Source organism: Seriola lalandi, unplaced genomic scaffold (genome assembly GCF_002814215.2).
Source record: "Seriola lalandi dorsalis isolate HSWRI2012SDOR001 ecotype SW California unplaced genomic scaffold, Sedor1 jcf7180002054885, whole genome shotgun sequence".
Lineage (NCBI taxonomy): Eukaryota > Metazoa > Chordata > Actinopteri > Carangiformes > Carangidae > Seriola > Seriola lalandi.
Window position 1 is genome coordinate 2143044 of NW_019525437.1, and position 13196 is coordinate 2156239.

The window sequence follows — 13196 nt, forward strand, 5'->3', positions numbered from 1 at the left end:
AGCTCGAGGTGGTGAGGTTGGCCTCCGGCCTTATACCTATGACTGAATCACAGCCGTGATGATATTCAGTACATCACTCCCTCTCGTGGGATATTGCTTAATTATATTTAGACAGCAGTGTTCTTCTAACCTTGTGCCAACAGTTTGTGTTTGTTCCTTTGTTGTTTCAATATGTTCCAGCACCTTTCAGAAGAACTGGACACTAGTGTGAACAAGACCTTATCACTAACCTCGGCTCTGGACCATCATCAGTTTAGATAAGGTCTGGCTCGCAGATAGTGTCCAGTTTGGGGGATATTACTTTTTCCAGACCTACACCACTGGTTTCAGGTCCAGCTCAAAAACCACTGCACTTAGATATGTCAAACTGGGCTTATCCCAGAGAAGTTTCCATTTGTAGGTATGTGGTGTTTCACCCATCCTAGACTCAAAAGTTGTGCTGCACTTCTCTGGAGTGTGGCTTGTAAACCTGAATCGACCCTCAGATATCACATGGAGTATTTTCCTTTTATGTATTATGTATTATTCATAAGCCTGATTCTGCACACACAAATCACATTATCTTTTATCAAAGTCTTCAGGCTCACCACAACCTGACTGTATGTTCTAGTGAGCAACAGGTGTAAGTTACAGCACCATCTTCTGGACACCACAAAGAATGAGTCACCTGATGAACTCAGATGTATGCAAAAGTTTAAATCTTTTTTTTAAATGAAAAAGTAAATTGTGGCATGAACAAATGTGTAGAATTGTAATGTCAATAAATCTTTACACACTGATTTTTGAGACATTGTTCAGTTTCTATTAAAAGGAGACCACTGACAGTTTAAATCAGCAGCTGTTTTTATAATTAATAATGGTAAGTGAAATTAATTTTAAGTAGAAATGATAGTCAATACTGTCTTATGAAAAGCTGCCTAAAATGTCCTGGTGGAAAGTTTTTTTTTTTTTTACTGTAACTATTATGTGTTTTTATGGGGATGCCAGAACGCACCTCAGGCCAGTAGCACACCTTATGGGCCCCCACAACCACAAAGAAATGCCTGACCTGATCAGCTCAAGTTAGGGTCAAAAGGGTTTTGAAATTGTAAAGTGATGTTCACAAATAATTCCAAATGTAGTTGTAAATCACCTTTTTTTAAATATAGTTTTCTTAACCTTCCATATATTAATTAAATTTATATCATTATCATACACGGTTGCAACCTGTTATACAAATAAAAAATTCATCATATAGATTTTTTAAATATGTGTACATATACAATTTTCACAATGGGTATTTCATGTTATAAACTTATATCTTTATATATGCAGAGGATGTACATATGTGATAATAATATATTCCCTTGTAGGTGACACATATGACAACATCACTCTTGATATGGGGAAAACTCTGAACTGTTTTTAACATTAGTTTTTCTACGTTGGCGATGGAGTAAATAATTTACAAATACCATAAATCACATTAGAAATCGCTGAGATAAAAAAGTAGAGTAAAAGAAACATTAAGTAGAAAACAACATAGAATAATTAAATATTTATCAAAATTGTCATTGTCATTGTACATAATTGTGCTTTATGTGTCTGACTGTAAATCTTCAGTTTGGTGGTTTTAGTTTTGTTGTAATATATAATCCTTAGTTAGTGTTTTATTTTGAAATGTCTGACCGGAAATACTTGTTTCCTTTTGAAGCCGCTCTAACCCTGAAGCTACTACAGTGAAGCACATTAACGAACCTGCACGCAATCTGAACCATGGGGCCGACAGGTGAATAATCCTCTGATATTTTTACTGTAACTGACAGAGTTTAGAGAGAAATGGTGTCTGTGATCGACAGGTCTTCTGTCTGTCTGTGTCTGTTGTCATTTACAGTTAATTCGCTTTAACCTTAGTCTTAGCGCTAACGTTAGCTAGCTGCGGTGCTCTGGGCTACAGCTAACTGAGCCAGGTAATTCAAATTCACCTGAAGAATAACGTCGTTAACGGCTCAGTGGATGATGACCGAAAGGAAGCCGCTGTGTGGGTAAAATGTGTCACTCGTTTCTCCGCAGTTCTGGCGTTATTCTCTCCGGTTGTAGCGTGTTAGCTCGCTGTGCTAACGAACTGTTGAGCGATGTGTAGTTCTGTAACGGAGAAGCTACGATTTCATCCCCGCACACGGCGCTGTCGTTAGCTGATGTTAGCAACTGATTTGGCAGTTGATGGGAAAGTTAAGGGAAACTTAACCGATCGATTTTTGCTCCTCTTACTTATGTGAAAGCGTGTTAGACAGTTTAGATAAAGCCTTGACACTGTCTGAAACTCACTGTCACTATATGAAACCTTGTGAAAATGCATAGGGACATTTCACTGCTTTTTCATGTCTATAATAGATCATATCAGACTAGGTCCACACCAAAAACTTCTATTTGGCCGTATTATTATATACATTTATTATATAGTGTATGATGGTACATACATATATACATATACGGTGCTAAACTGCTTATATTTTAATTGCCAAGTACTTTGTGACGTATAAATAACTGAACAATATATACAGCTTTCTCTGTGTTTGCTGTCAGTGTCACTTGCCCCTTCTGCCTAAACTTCCTTTCCATGTTGGCTGCTCTCTTCCTCCTCTTCTCATACAGCTCTCACTTCAGTAGCTGCTCTCCCTTCCTCACCCTCTCTTGTTGCTATGTTTGAAGCCTGGACATATACAAAACAAATAAGCTGGTACCACTTTACAATAAGACTACGCTTATAAGGTTTAGAACTAGTTTATTAATTAGCTTGTTAACACTTTATAAATCATTTATAAGCTGTTATAGCACATTAGATCAGTGGTTCCCAACCTGTGGGTTGAGTTCTTCCTTCACCGCTGATCTGTCTTGTCTTTTTATGTCTGTCTGTTCTTTCCTATCCCCATGATGCCCCATCTTATCTTTTCCTTTCCCGTCCTTCCTCGTCAGAATCAGAAACAGGTTTTCACAGTAATTTGCCGTTGTGTTGTTGTGGTGCATAACGGTCAAAAATACACAAAGTAAGAGAAAAAACACAGACCACAAAATATAGTTTCATCACAAGTGAATGATGAATCAAAGGATGTTTCTGTCTTCGTAGATCGCGTCCTGCGAATGATGCAGCCCCTGAATTGGGACACAGCTGTACACTGAGCAGCTCAGAGGCTACCAGCAGCTACCGGCATCTTTTAATGTGGCGTTATGTAAACCTATGAGCAAGAGAGAAAGAGGAGTGACCAAAAAAACGAGTTTATACTGTTTTGCTGCCCAAACGTTTTATTTACAGACATAAAAAGCAGCAAGATCAGAAACTGAACTAAATGATGTGTTCTGTCTGACTGTCGTTCTCCTCCGCTCTATAATCACAGTGCAGGTCCCCCACACAACAAGCAGCTTCATTACAATCAGTTGATGTTGCAATCATGGTTATATCAGTTATATACGTGAAACTGTGGCAGGCAAATTAAATTTAGTATTTATTTAATACACCAATAATAAGTTACTATTTTAATGGGAAAACAAACCAAATATCGTCTGAAGTCATCAAGCATCAATTGGCGATCGTTCTGATGATCGCCTATCACAGTCAAAGTCCATCGGCACTCCCTATGTCCAGTTATATCTCACCTGTCCTGTTTACTTGTCACAGGTGAGGTGGTGTTTGGTAGTCTGGTGCCAGTCTGCTCTGAGAACCGGCTACGTTGGGACCTGAACCCGGAGCAGATCCAGCAGTTCTCGGATGAGCTCATCATCAACACCAAAAAGGTGTACGACCGCGTTGGAGCGCTGGACCTCGACGGCGTCACCTTCGAGAACACGCTGAAGGCGCTCGCCGACGTGGAGGTCGAGTACACCGGTCAGTGTCAACAGTGATTTTCTACATGCTGAAGCATTCCCATGTTGTCCAGTGTCTTTAAGTCTGGTCGTTTTCACAGCTGAAAGCGTGACGCTGTTTTTTATTTACCTGTTCATGTTCCTGTACATGTTGCTCACAGACAGAAGTCTGAAGACGGACAGAAGTTGGACAGTTCTGTGTGTACGACTGATTAAATGAGACACAAATAAGACAGAAGTGCTGATTAACAGTTTATCACTAGAGCCTTCACTTCTGTTGATGTGCAGAGCAGCCATCTTGGATTTTGTGGTTGAGGTTCTTCCAACTTTCTGAGTCAGAAATTATAAATTTTTCTCTTTTTCAAAGATTTTTTAGAAGAGAAAAGATCATCACTTTTTCTGAAAGCACAAGTTCTCATCTTCAAACATTCTGTTAAACCAACAGTTTAAAATGTAAATATGATCAGTTTATTATTTCTTTAGACAAAGAAAAGAAGCAGAGCTTTACACATTTTTACTGCAATTATGATCTCTGTTGGACTCACAAATGTATCCGCAGTTTGTTTGTGATCTGCTTGTGAGCTCAGTCAGTAAAGGGTCAGAAATCTCATTTACAAATGTTAAAGCTTGTCTCTCTCTTTTAGCGTGTGATGTAAAATGTTTTCTGTTTGTGATTTCAGCCGTCAGGAGACATCACACACTTCTAAACTTAGTGTGATTGTTGACAGTGGATTGTTCAATCCTTTTTGAAAAAGTAATTCTGATTTTCCATCAGACTTTCATATTTTAGCTGGTATGATTGTGGAAAAAAAAAAAAAATTAAGATAAAAGTTAAAAAGAAACATAATTTTTGCATTGTGAACCTGTAGAAACCCTGACAGAGCTGAAGTTAGTTTAAGTTTTGTATTGTCCAGCTGCACTTTGATGAGATTACCGCCTCAGGAGAATGGAGTGTTAAATTTGTACTGGGCTCCTGTGGGGTTAGTAACTCATCTTTCTTCATGGCTTTGATCTGTAATCCTGAACAACACCTGCTACATTAGTTATCATGGACTCTGAGGTTTAACCCCAAAATGATCTGGTTAACACACTAATCCTGCTTGGTGATCCCAGGAACTGTTTTTAAAGCTCTTCTTGACGGTGTGTTCAAGGATTCTCTGATATTTGAGATTTGATAGATAAACAGAGCAAACATGGAAGCTGTGATAATGTAACTTAAATCAGAAAGGCAGCACTCACAGGCATCAGCAAGGGCGAGTTTAAAATAACACTAAAAAATTCAAAAATATATTTACAAAATGTACAATAAGTAAAACTTTTTTAGTTTTCCAAGATAAAAACGGACAAAAATCAAATGACTTAAATGTGACAAACTAAGGTGTCAGTAAAAGTTTCTTATAGTAGCTAAAACAATGTCACAGGTTAATTGACCCTCCAGATACTTCTGTACAGTTGACAGACAATGAACCTGAACGTAAAGAGGGAAAACAGCATGAACCTGACAGCGCGGGCAGGTCATTGGTCCATTGTGAGCTCTGCAGTGACGCTCTGAGTCAGCACAGTCAGTATGTGAAGGTAAAGACACGTCAGCAGTTTGTAGAGAAAGCAGCTGAACCAGCTGCAGTTTTTACAATAGACTCGGAGGCTTTGTTTGGAGGCAGCTGAAAACCTGAAAACACCTCCAACATAGAAATATTTTTACTGCAGCTCTGATTTTATCATCAGATCACACAAACTCTCATCGGTGTAAAAACTTTTAGTGATGACTGAGAGCCTGCGAGAAGGAAAATAAGCACAGTGCTGGTTATCACTATGGGAGAAAAGAGAAAATCAATGAAATTAAAGACATGATAGAAGTCTAATTATGAGATACTTCAGAGTACAGTCTACAACTGATGACATGTCCCCAACATCTGATGGCGGTTGGTTATTTATCATCAATCTAGTGCAGAGGGGCTTCAAATGTACGAGGGATAATCACCATCATGTCTTATGTTTTAAAATGAATTAGACCTGGTCTATATGAAAAGTGTCCTAGGATAAATTCTCTTGACTATTTTTATTTGGCAATTCCAAGGGACTTAGCTCAAAGTACTATATGAGAAATTGAAAATAATAAATGGAAATTGCACAGTTTTGCAATGAGAGGCTTAGACAAATATTCAAAATTCTAAATCAGAAGTTAAATTGAAATTATGAGACTGAATCCAAATTGTGACTAAATTTCAAGAAATCACAGAAAATGAAATTAAGCTGCTTAAACAAAATATCAAAATAGAAGATACTGAGGCATAATTATGAGACAGTAAAATGAAATCACAAGGTGCTAAATTGAATGTATGAAATGCTGCATCAAATTTAAGAGAATATAAATTGAAATAACGAGATGCTAAATTGAAATTGAGATGGTAAATAAGTGAAAATTTTGACCAATGCCTGTGTGTAAAGATGGACAACATCCCTCCCTAAAACTAAAGCCCAAAAGTTTCACTCACCTCTGGCGGCTGCCTGTAGTGGCACATGTTAAATACCTTTTTCCCAAAGATGGTTATTTCAGGTCGTTTTTATCATGTTGATTTATGTTCAAGTGTTCATGTTTGTGATAAGTTTGGTTTTAATTAGTTACTTGCTGCCAGAAAAACAAGGTGTGACATTATTGACAAAAACAGCAGCAGATTAATCACTAATAAAAATATAATAATGATGGTTGCAGTTCCAGTCACCTTAGATCATGTTGGATTTAGACAGTTCAGTTGAATAAATCCATCAAATCAGAGTGATGTTATGTTCCATCTCTTCTAACTGACCCCGCCCCTCTCACGTCTAACTGTCACGCATAACCCCGCCCCTGTGTCTCAGTCCAGAGGAACATGCTGGACTTCCCGCAACACGTGTCTCCGAGTAAGGAGGTCCGAGCGGCGAGCACCGAGGCCGACAAACGCCTGTCGGAGTTCGACGTGGAGATGAGCATGAGGGAGGACGTCTACCAGAGGATCGTCGCCCTGGAGGTGAGCTGACCTCACAGCACTGTTGACCAATCAGCAGACAGATCGATAGGTAGATGATTGATTGATAGGTCTGTCGGCCATCCTAGTCTCCTGCTTTTTTTCCCCCTTCTCACATGGGACACTTCTGCTCAGCTCGTGACTCATGTTCTACCTGAACCTGTTGCGACAGAAGAACATATGGCCTTTATACCTTTATACCAGACCTGCTGACATTTCAGCTCTATACTGGTGAACACTATCAGAAACAGTACGGTAGTAGAAAATCAGCTACTGCTGCACTATCTCTTATTCTATTTACATATATTTTATAATACCATATGAACATATTTTTTGTCGTGAGATTTATTTATTTATTTTTATCGAAAGGATATCATATAAATTATTATTACATATTTTTGTTGGCGTATATATATCTGTCCATTATATGTTCTCTTCGTGTCACACTAGTTTTTGTTATGCAAAGTCAATAATAAAAAGAAGAAGGAAGAAATCAGGTACTGCTTTTACAAGTTCCAAAGAATATTCTCTTTGAGGTAAAAACCCATTTAAGTTGCAGCACTTCTCATTTCAGTTTTAGTTTAGGATTTGCATCCACTCTGTCGGATGTTCCTCATTCTCACTGAGTGTTTTTGTCTCTGTGTGCAGAAGAAGATCGACCCTGAAAGCCTGACTGCAGAGTCCAAGCGTTATATGGAGCGACTGATCAAACTGGGGAAGAGGAATGGCCTCCACCTGCCCAAAGAGACGCAAGAGGTGACCACTGCTTCTTCACACAGGACACATTTAAAAAGGAAAGCCAGTGTTCCCTTTAGCAAAGAGAATCATTGGTCGAGGTTCATCACCTTCAAATTCTGTAGTAAATTCTATAGTATACTAAATCTGATTAGATTTTGGTGGCTAAATGTCAAAGGTCAAGGTCATGGTGCTCTCACTGTTTAGCCATTACTCAAGACTTCACAGCAATTATGACACAATTTCACACAGATGGTTCATATTTTCTAAGACTGGATAAACAGGGATGTAACCTGAAACTAGTCTGAGTGGAGGAGACAAACAACCACCAGGAGGTGATTCTAGTCTGTCCTTTAATATTGACCGACCATCTGGAAGTATAAGTAATGTATACTCGCATACTCAGAAAGATTTCAATAATATTTTGTGATTAGCTTCCTATAGTATTTTCTATAATGTCTGTGCAGAGTGTTATTGTGGATTTAAAAAACCTCTTTTCAACTCCAGAATGAAAAAACACTTCAAATTTGAGAAACAGCAGTTTCATGTCAGAGGTTTACCTGAAGACTGTGGCTGAAAAGCACAGCTCTCTTCACAACGAAGGCTGAAGTTGCTCTGTCATTAACTGAAATGTTAACTGATTTTCTTTTTTATTTGTTTTACTCAGTTGCAGCTCTGTTCAGCTCTAGCTGAGACATTTCCGAATGGGGACTCACCCAAAACAAACAAATCAAGTAACAGAAACGAATCAGACGTTCTGCAGTTAAACCAGTCCAGTACTGATGCTGTGGATTAGCTCAGCAGCAACATGTAACAGATGATTCTCCTCATGAGTGTGAAGCTTTACAACACAGGACGTCTGAGATCAATTTATAATTTATATTCGTTATTTCACATCATTAAGAGAAACCGTTATCTGTGGTAATGGTTATGCTGCTGATCGGTTGTTGAGGAACATGGGTCAAATCCTCTTATCCCTGTTTATTTAACATTGATACAAAAATCTGCAATAACCTACAAACCCAATATTTCCATGAATCAATTCTGTTTATTGATCAACAACATTTCCGATAAAAGTCTCATTAAATATATTAAAGGAGTAGCGCAAACGTAACATCAAAATCTCTGACTGACTTATCTCTCTTGTCTCGCAGTGTATCGTTGTTTTCAGATCTGATCTCAGGTCTGGTTTCAAACTCTCTGTGGTCTCTCCTCCTCCTCTTTCACTCTTCTGTAACAGGAGATCAAAACTATCAAGAAGAAGCTGAGCAACCTGTGCATCGATTTCAACAAGAACCTGAACGAGGACACCACCAGTCTCTCCTTCAGCCGAGACGAGCTGGGTGAGTCTGCTGCCCCCTGGACCTTTCAGTCAGTCCCACCTGGTCTTCCTCTTTGTCTATTAAGACCTGTCTGTTTCAGGTGGCCTTCCCGAGGACTTCCTGAGCTCTCTAGAGAAAGACGAAGAGAAGCTGAAGGTCACTCTTAAGTATCCTCATTACTTCCCCACCATGAAAAAATGCTTCGTCCCAGAAACCCGCAGGAAGCTGGAGGAGGCCTTCAACTCCCGCTGCAAAGGGGTGAGACGGGAACACTCTGTCTCTGTCTTTGTCCCTGACTCTGTCCCTGACTCTGTCTTTGTCTCTGACTTTGCCTCTGTCCCCATGTCTGTCTTTGTCTCTGTCTCTGTCCCCATGTCTGTCTTTGTCTCTGACTTTGTCTCTGTCCCCATCTCTGTCTTTGTCTCTGACCCTGTCCCCTGACCCTGTCTCTGACTCTCTGATTCTCTGACTCTGTCCCTGACTCTCTGACCCTGTCTCTGACTCTCTGACTCTGTCTCTGTCCCTGACTCTGTCCCTGACTCTCTGACCCTGTCTCTGACTCCTGACTCTGACCCTGTCTCTGACTCTCTGACTCTGTCTCTGTTCCTGACTCTGTCCCTGACTCTCTGACCCTGTCTCTGACTCTCTGACTCTGATTCTGTCTCTTACTCTGTCTCTGACTCTGTCCCTGACTCTGTCCCTGACTCTCTGACCCTGTCTCTGACTCTCTGACTCTGATTCTGTCTCTTACTCTGTCTCTGTCTCTGTCCCTGACTCTGTCCCTGACTCTCTGACCCTGTCTCTGACTCTCTGACTCTGATTCTGTCTCTTACTCTGTCCCTGACTCTGTCCCTGACTCTCTGATCCTGTCTCTGACTCTCTGTCCCTGACTCTGTCTCTGACTCTGTCTCTGTCCCTGACTCTGTCCCTGACTCTGACTGTATGAAAATAATTGTCTGTAATGCAGCTGTTAGCAGAGACGTCCTAAAGGATGTGACCGTGTTAAATTCTGTTTTAGTTTCAGGATTATTCTGGTTTATTACAGCTTGAGTCTCATTTCTATCAGTAATAATAACAAATAATAATAATAACAACTGTTGAGACCTGGGAACATGGTGAGGTTGTTAAAAAGAGCAGCAGCATCCTGTAATTATCCTTTAAAGGCCTGAACCATTGTCTTAATGCCCCGTGTGTTTCCAGGAGAACTCTGTGATCCTGAAGGAGCTGGTGGAGCTTCGGGCCCAGAAGAGTTCTCTGCTCGGCTTCAGCACACACGCCGACTTCGTCCTGGAAATGAACATGGCCAAATCTGGAAAGAAGGTGGCCTGCTTCCTAGGTGAGTCCTGTTGTTCATGTTGTTCTTCTTATTTTCATACTAAAAACTGTCGCACATTCCACTATTCTAACTGCACATTGTAATATTTGTATTATATTTATATTTTATTGTAAAATCTTCCTTTTATATTGAAGCTATCTGACCTGCAGTACAGTTCCTGTATTTATTGTTATGAACCAAAACACAAAAGCAAACATCCTGTAACATTAACAGCTCCAGACCTCCTCCTCTGTGTCCAGGCAGTTATCATCATCTTATCTGTGTTGCTGTCACCTGATACGACTTGCAACAAACAGTGAAGTAACTGTTGAAACAAGAAGCTACTGATGATTGAAATTCTGTCCTATCACCAAACTTGGCTCCATGTTTTCTGCTGTAAACGGTTTGGAAGCATTTAGTGTTTTATTTCTGCTGCGAGGCGTCGAGAGGTCAAACAAAGAGAGTTTACCTCTGCAGGTGATCAGATACCGTGAAGTCATTCACTTCAATGTTGGGACTTCACCGTGCATGAACGCAGCTTTTTTCCTCTCCTCTCCTGACTCTTTCCTCTCGTTCTGTCGTGTTTCAGAGGAGCTGGCCTGTAAGCTGAAGCCTCTGGGTGTTGAAGAGCGAGCGGTCATCCTCAAGCTGAAGGAGAAGGAGTGTCAGAAAAGAGGCCTGCCTTTCAACGGAGAGCTGCACGCCTGGGACACCCGCTACTTCATGACCCAGGTGAGAGCTGCACACCTGGGTCACCTGTTACCACAGACATGTTTACAAAGATCCTCCTCCAGAAGACGAAACCACAGCCAGACCCTGCAGGACACAGGAGTGACATCGGAGACGAAGCACTTCCAATGTAGAATTACAAAATAAAACAAATTTACATAAGTACAAACTAAAAAATTTATATCCAACAAGACAAATTCACAGTTTAATTCAAATTTAATCCGTAAAGACAAATACAGCTGCTGTTTTTCCATCCTGAGTGTAATACTCTAAATTCATCAACAACAACTTGAGTTTAAACACACAGTGTGTTACTTCTGCCTCTAGGGGTCTCTCAATCAAAACAATAAGAAAAGACGGCGGTGGATGACGTCATGAAATAGCGTGGGATCGTGGGAGTTGTTGTCTTTACCACCATTACCCTAAGCTCCTCCCGGTTTGGATTCCTTCAGTGTCGGTGGTTCAGGAAATCAAACAGACCCGGTGATTATAACATAAAAACACTGAATAAAGCAGTTTGACATTTATAGTCAGTGTTTGAGCGACGCTGTACGGAGGACAGAGACTCAGGGAAGAGTTGGAGCTGAGATTGATGCTAACCTTTGTTTGGATTGTTTCTCTGATAATTTATGAACCAGATGTTTCTCTTTAAAAATCAGTGATTGTGGGTGCTGCCGCGGCTCACCTGGTTGAGCATTTACCACAAATGCTTAGCCCTACCTGCCCAGGTCCGAGTCCGACCCGTAGCCCACATGTCATCCCCTTCAGCGGACACGGGACGTCTTGGAGTAGCTTGAAACTGAGACTGCTTACCTTTGTTTCTCTGATAACTTATGAAGCAGACATTCAGCAGGTTTTTACCAGCAGCTGAATTATCCACAGAGGTGTCCTCCTCTCCACAACAAACAGATCAGGGGATCAAAACCGGCAGAAACACCCAGAAAGCAGTTTACCTTTAAAAATCACTATTTCGTGGCGCCCCGGCTGAGCTGCTCACCTGTTGGAGCGTATACCACAGAGGCTTAGTCCTACCAGTCCGACCCGTGGCCCGCACTCCATCCCCACCCCCACTTCTCCAGCAGCTGGGAGCTGAGCTATCTAACGTTTTCCTGCTTTTTTTCTCTGATAACTTCAGATCCAGATGTCTGATAACTAAAATCCTTCAGGTGTGAAAAGTGTATGTAGCGTAAAACTAGATAAAAGTCAATTTTGAGCTCCTGGCAGGCAACTACAATCCAGGCCCATGCTCATAGAGGATATGATGTCATTGACAGTAGACCACATGACACTGAGCGTTATCATATTAAAATTATGTATTTCTTTAGGTTTTGCGGATTACTAGACACAAACATCAAATGAAACAAAGCGTCAAAGTGAAACCGTTCGATGGTTTACTGGTCAAGGTCTGAATGATGAATCATATTTACACTGGAATCTGGATTTAAATCACAAATACCTCAATTTTAATTATAGCTTATATAATTAACAAGAGCTGTCAGTGTTGAAGGTCCTCAGTCAGATATCAAACATTGTTGAACATAATTTAATTTTCTCTGATTTTATTCTGTTGTAACAGGCTCATAACATTTTGTCATTATGACTGTAACTGGATTAATATGTAGCTCTTATTAATAGATACAACAACACTTAAATATATTTGACTTTAGTCTAGGGCTGCACGATATGCAAAAAAAAATCATATTGCCATCATATGAAAAATCATATTGAGTCACGATTTCAATTGGAATGGTCACTTTTTCATTTTCACTGAAAAAAATATAAAAATGATGATATTGTCATTTTTGAATTCTTTTTTTAATATTGTGATTTTTCTTGGTCTTGTACCAAACAATTTGTAGTCCGGGCGTCTCTGTAGCACCACAACACTTATAGTGCTAACAATGCACAACAATGTGACATATTTTACTTTTATCAAAAAAATTGCAACTCCTGTGATTTGGATATTGCACTTGATCATATTGAGATCTTGATTATATTTCGATTAATTGTGCAGCTCTACTTTTTTGAGTAATGAAAGTTTACCACCACTGTCATATCTTAATAGCACGTTTGTCATTATTCTTGGTACAAATAAATCTTTGAGGTTTCATTTACATATTTTCCTAAAAGTGTTAATTAGATTTTTGTAGATTGTAGACCACTGATGGTTTTGAATCTTAAACGCTTTACAACCCCCCCCCCCCCAGGTGGAGGAGACCCAGTATGCCGTGGACCAGAACCTGTTGAAGG

At 40.0% G+C, this 13196-nt stretch overlaps 1 protein-coding gene across 1 annotated transcript in view; it reads left to right on the forward strand.

Annotated features, from left to right (window-relative positions):
- Positions 1–1685: 1685 nt before the first annotated feature.
- The window catches only part of thop1 (thimet oligopeptidase 1), a 16589-nt gene continuing 5078 nt past the window's right edge, over positions 1686–13196 (forward strand). The window contains exons 1-9 of the mRNA XM_023428954.2: positions 1686–1768; positions 3656–3862; positions 6700–6848; positions 7494–7601; positions 8821–8923; positions 9003–9160; positions 10103–10238; positions 10807–10949; positions 13154–13195. Coding sequence (XP_023284722.1) covers positions 1756–1768; positions 3656–3862; positions 6700–6848; positions 7494–7601; positions 8821–8923; positions 9003–9160; positions 10103–10238; positions 10807–10949; positions 13154–13195 — 1059 coding nt within the window. The 5' untranslated portion in view covers positions 1686–1755. The remainder of the gene's footprint in view (positions 1769–3655; positions 3863–6699; positions 6849–7493; positions 7602–8820; positions 8924–9002; positions 9161–10102; positions 10239–10806; positions 10950–13153; position 13196) is intronic.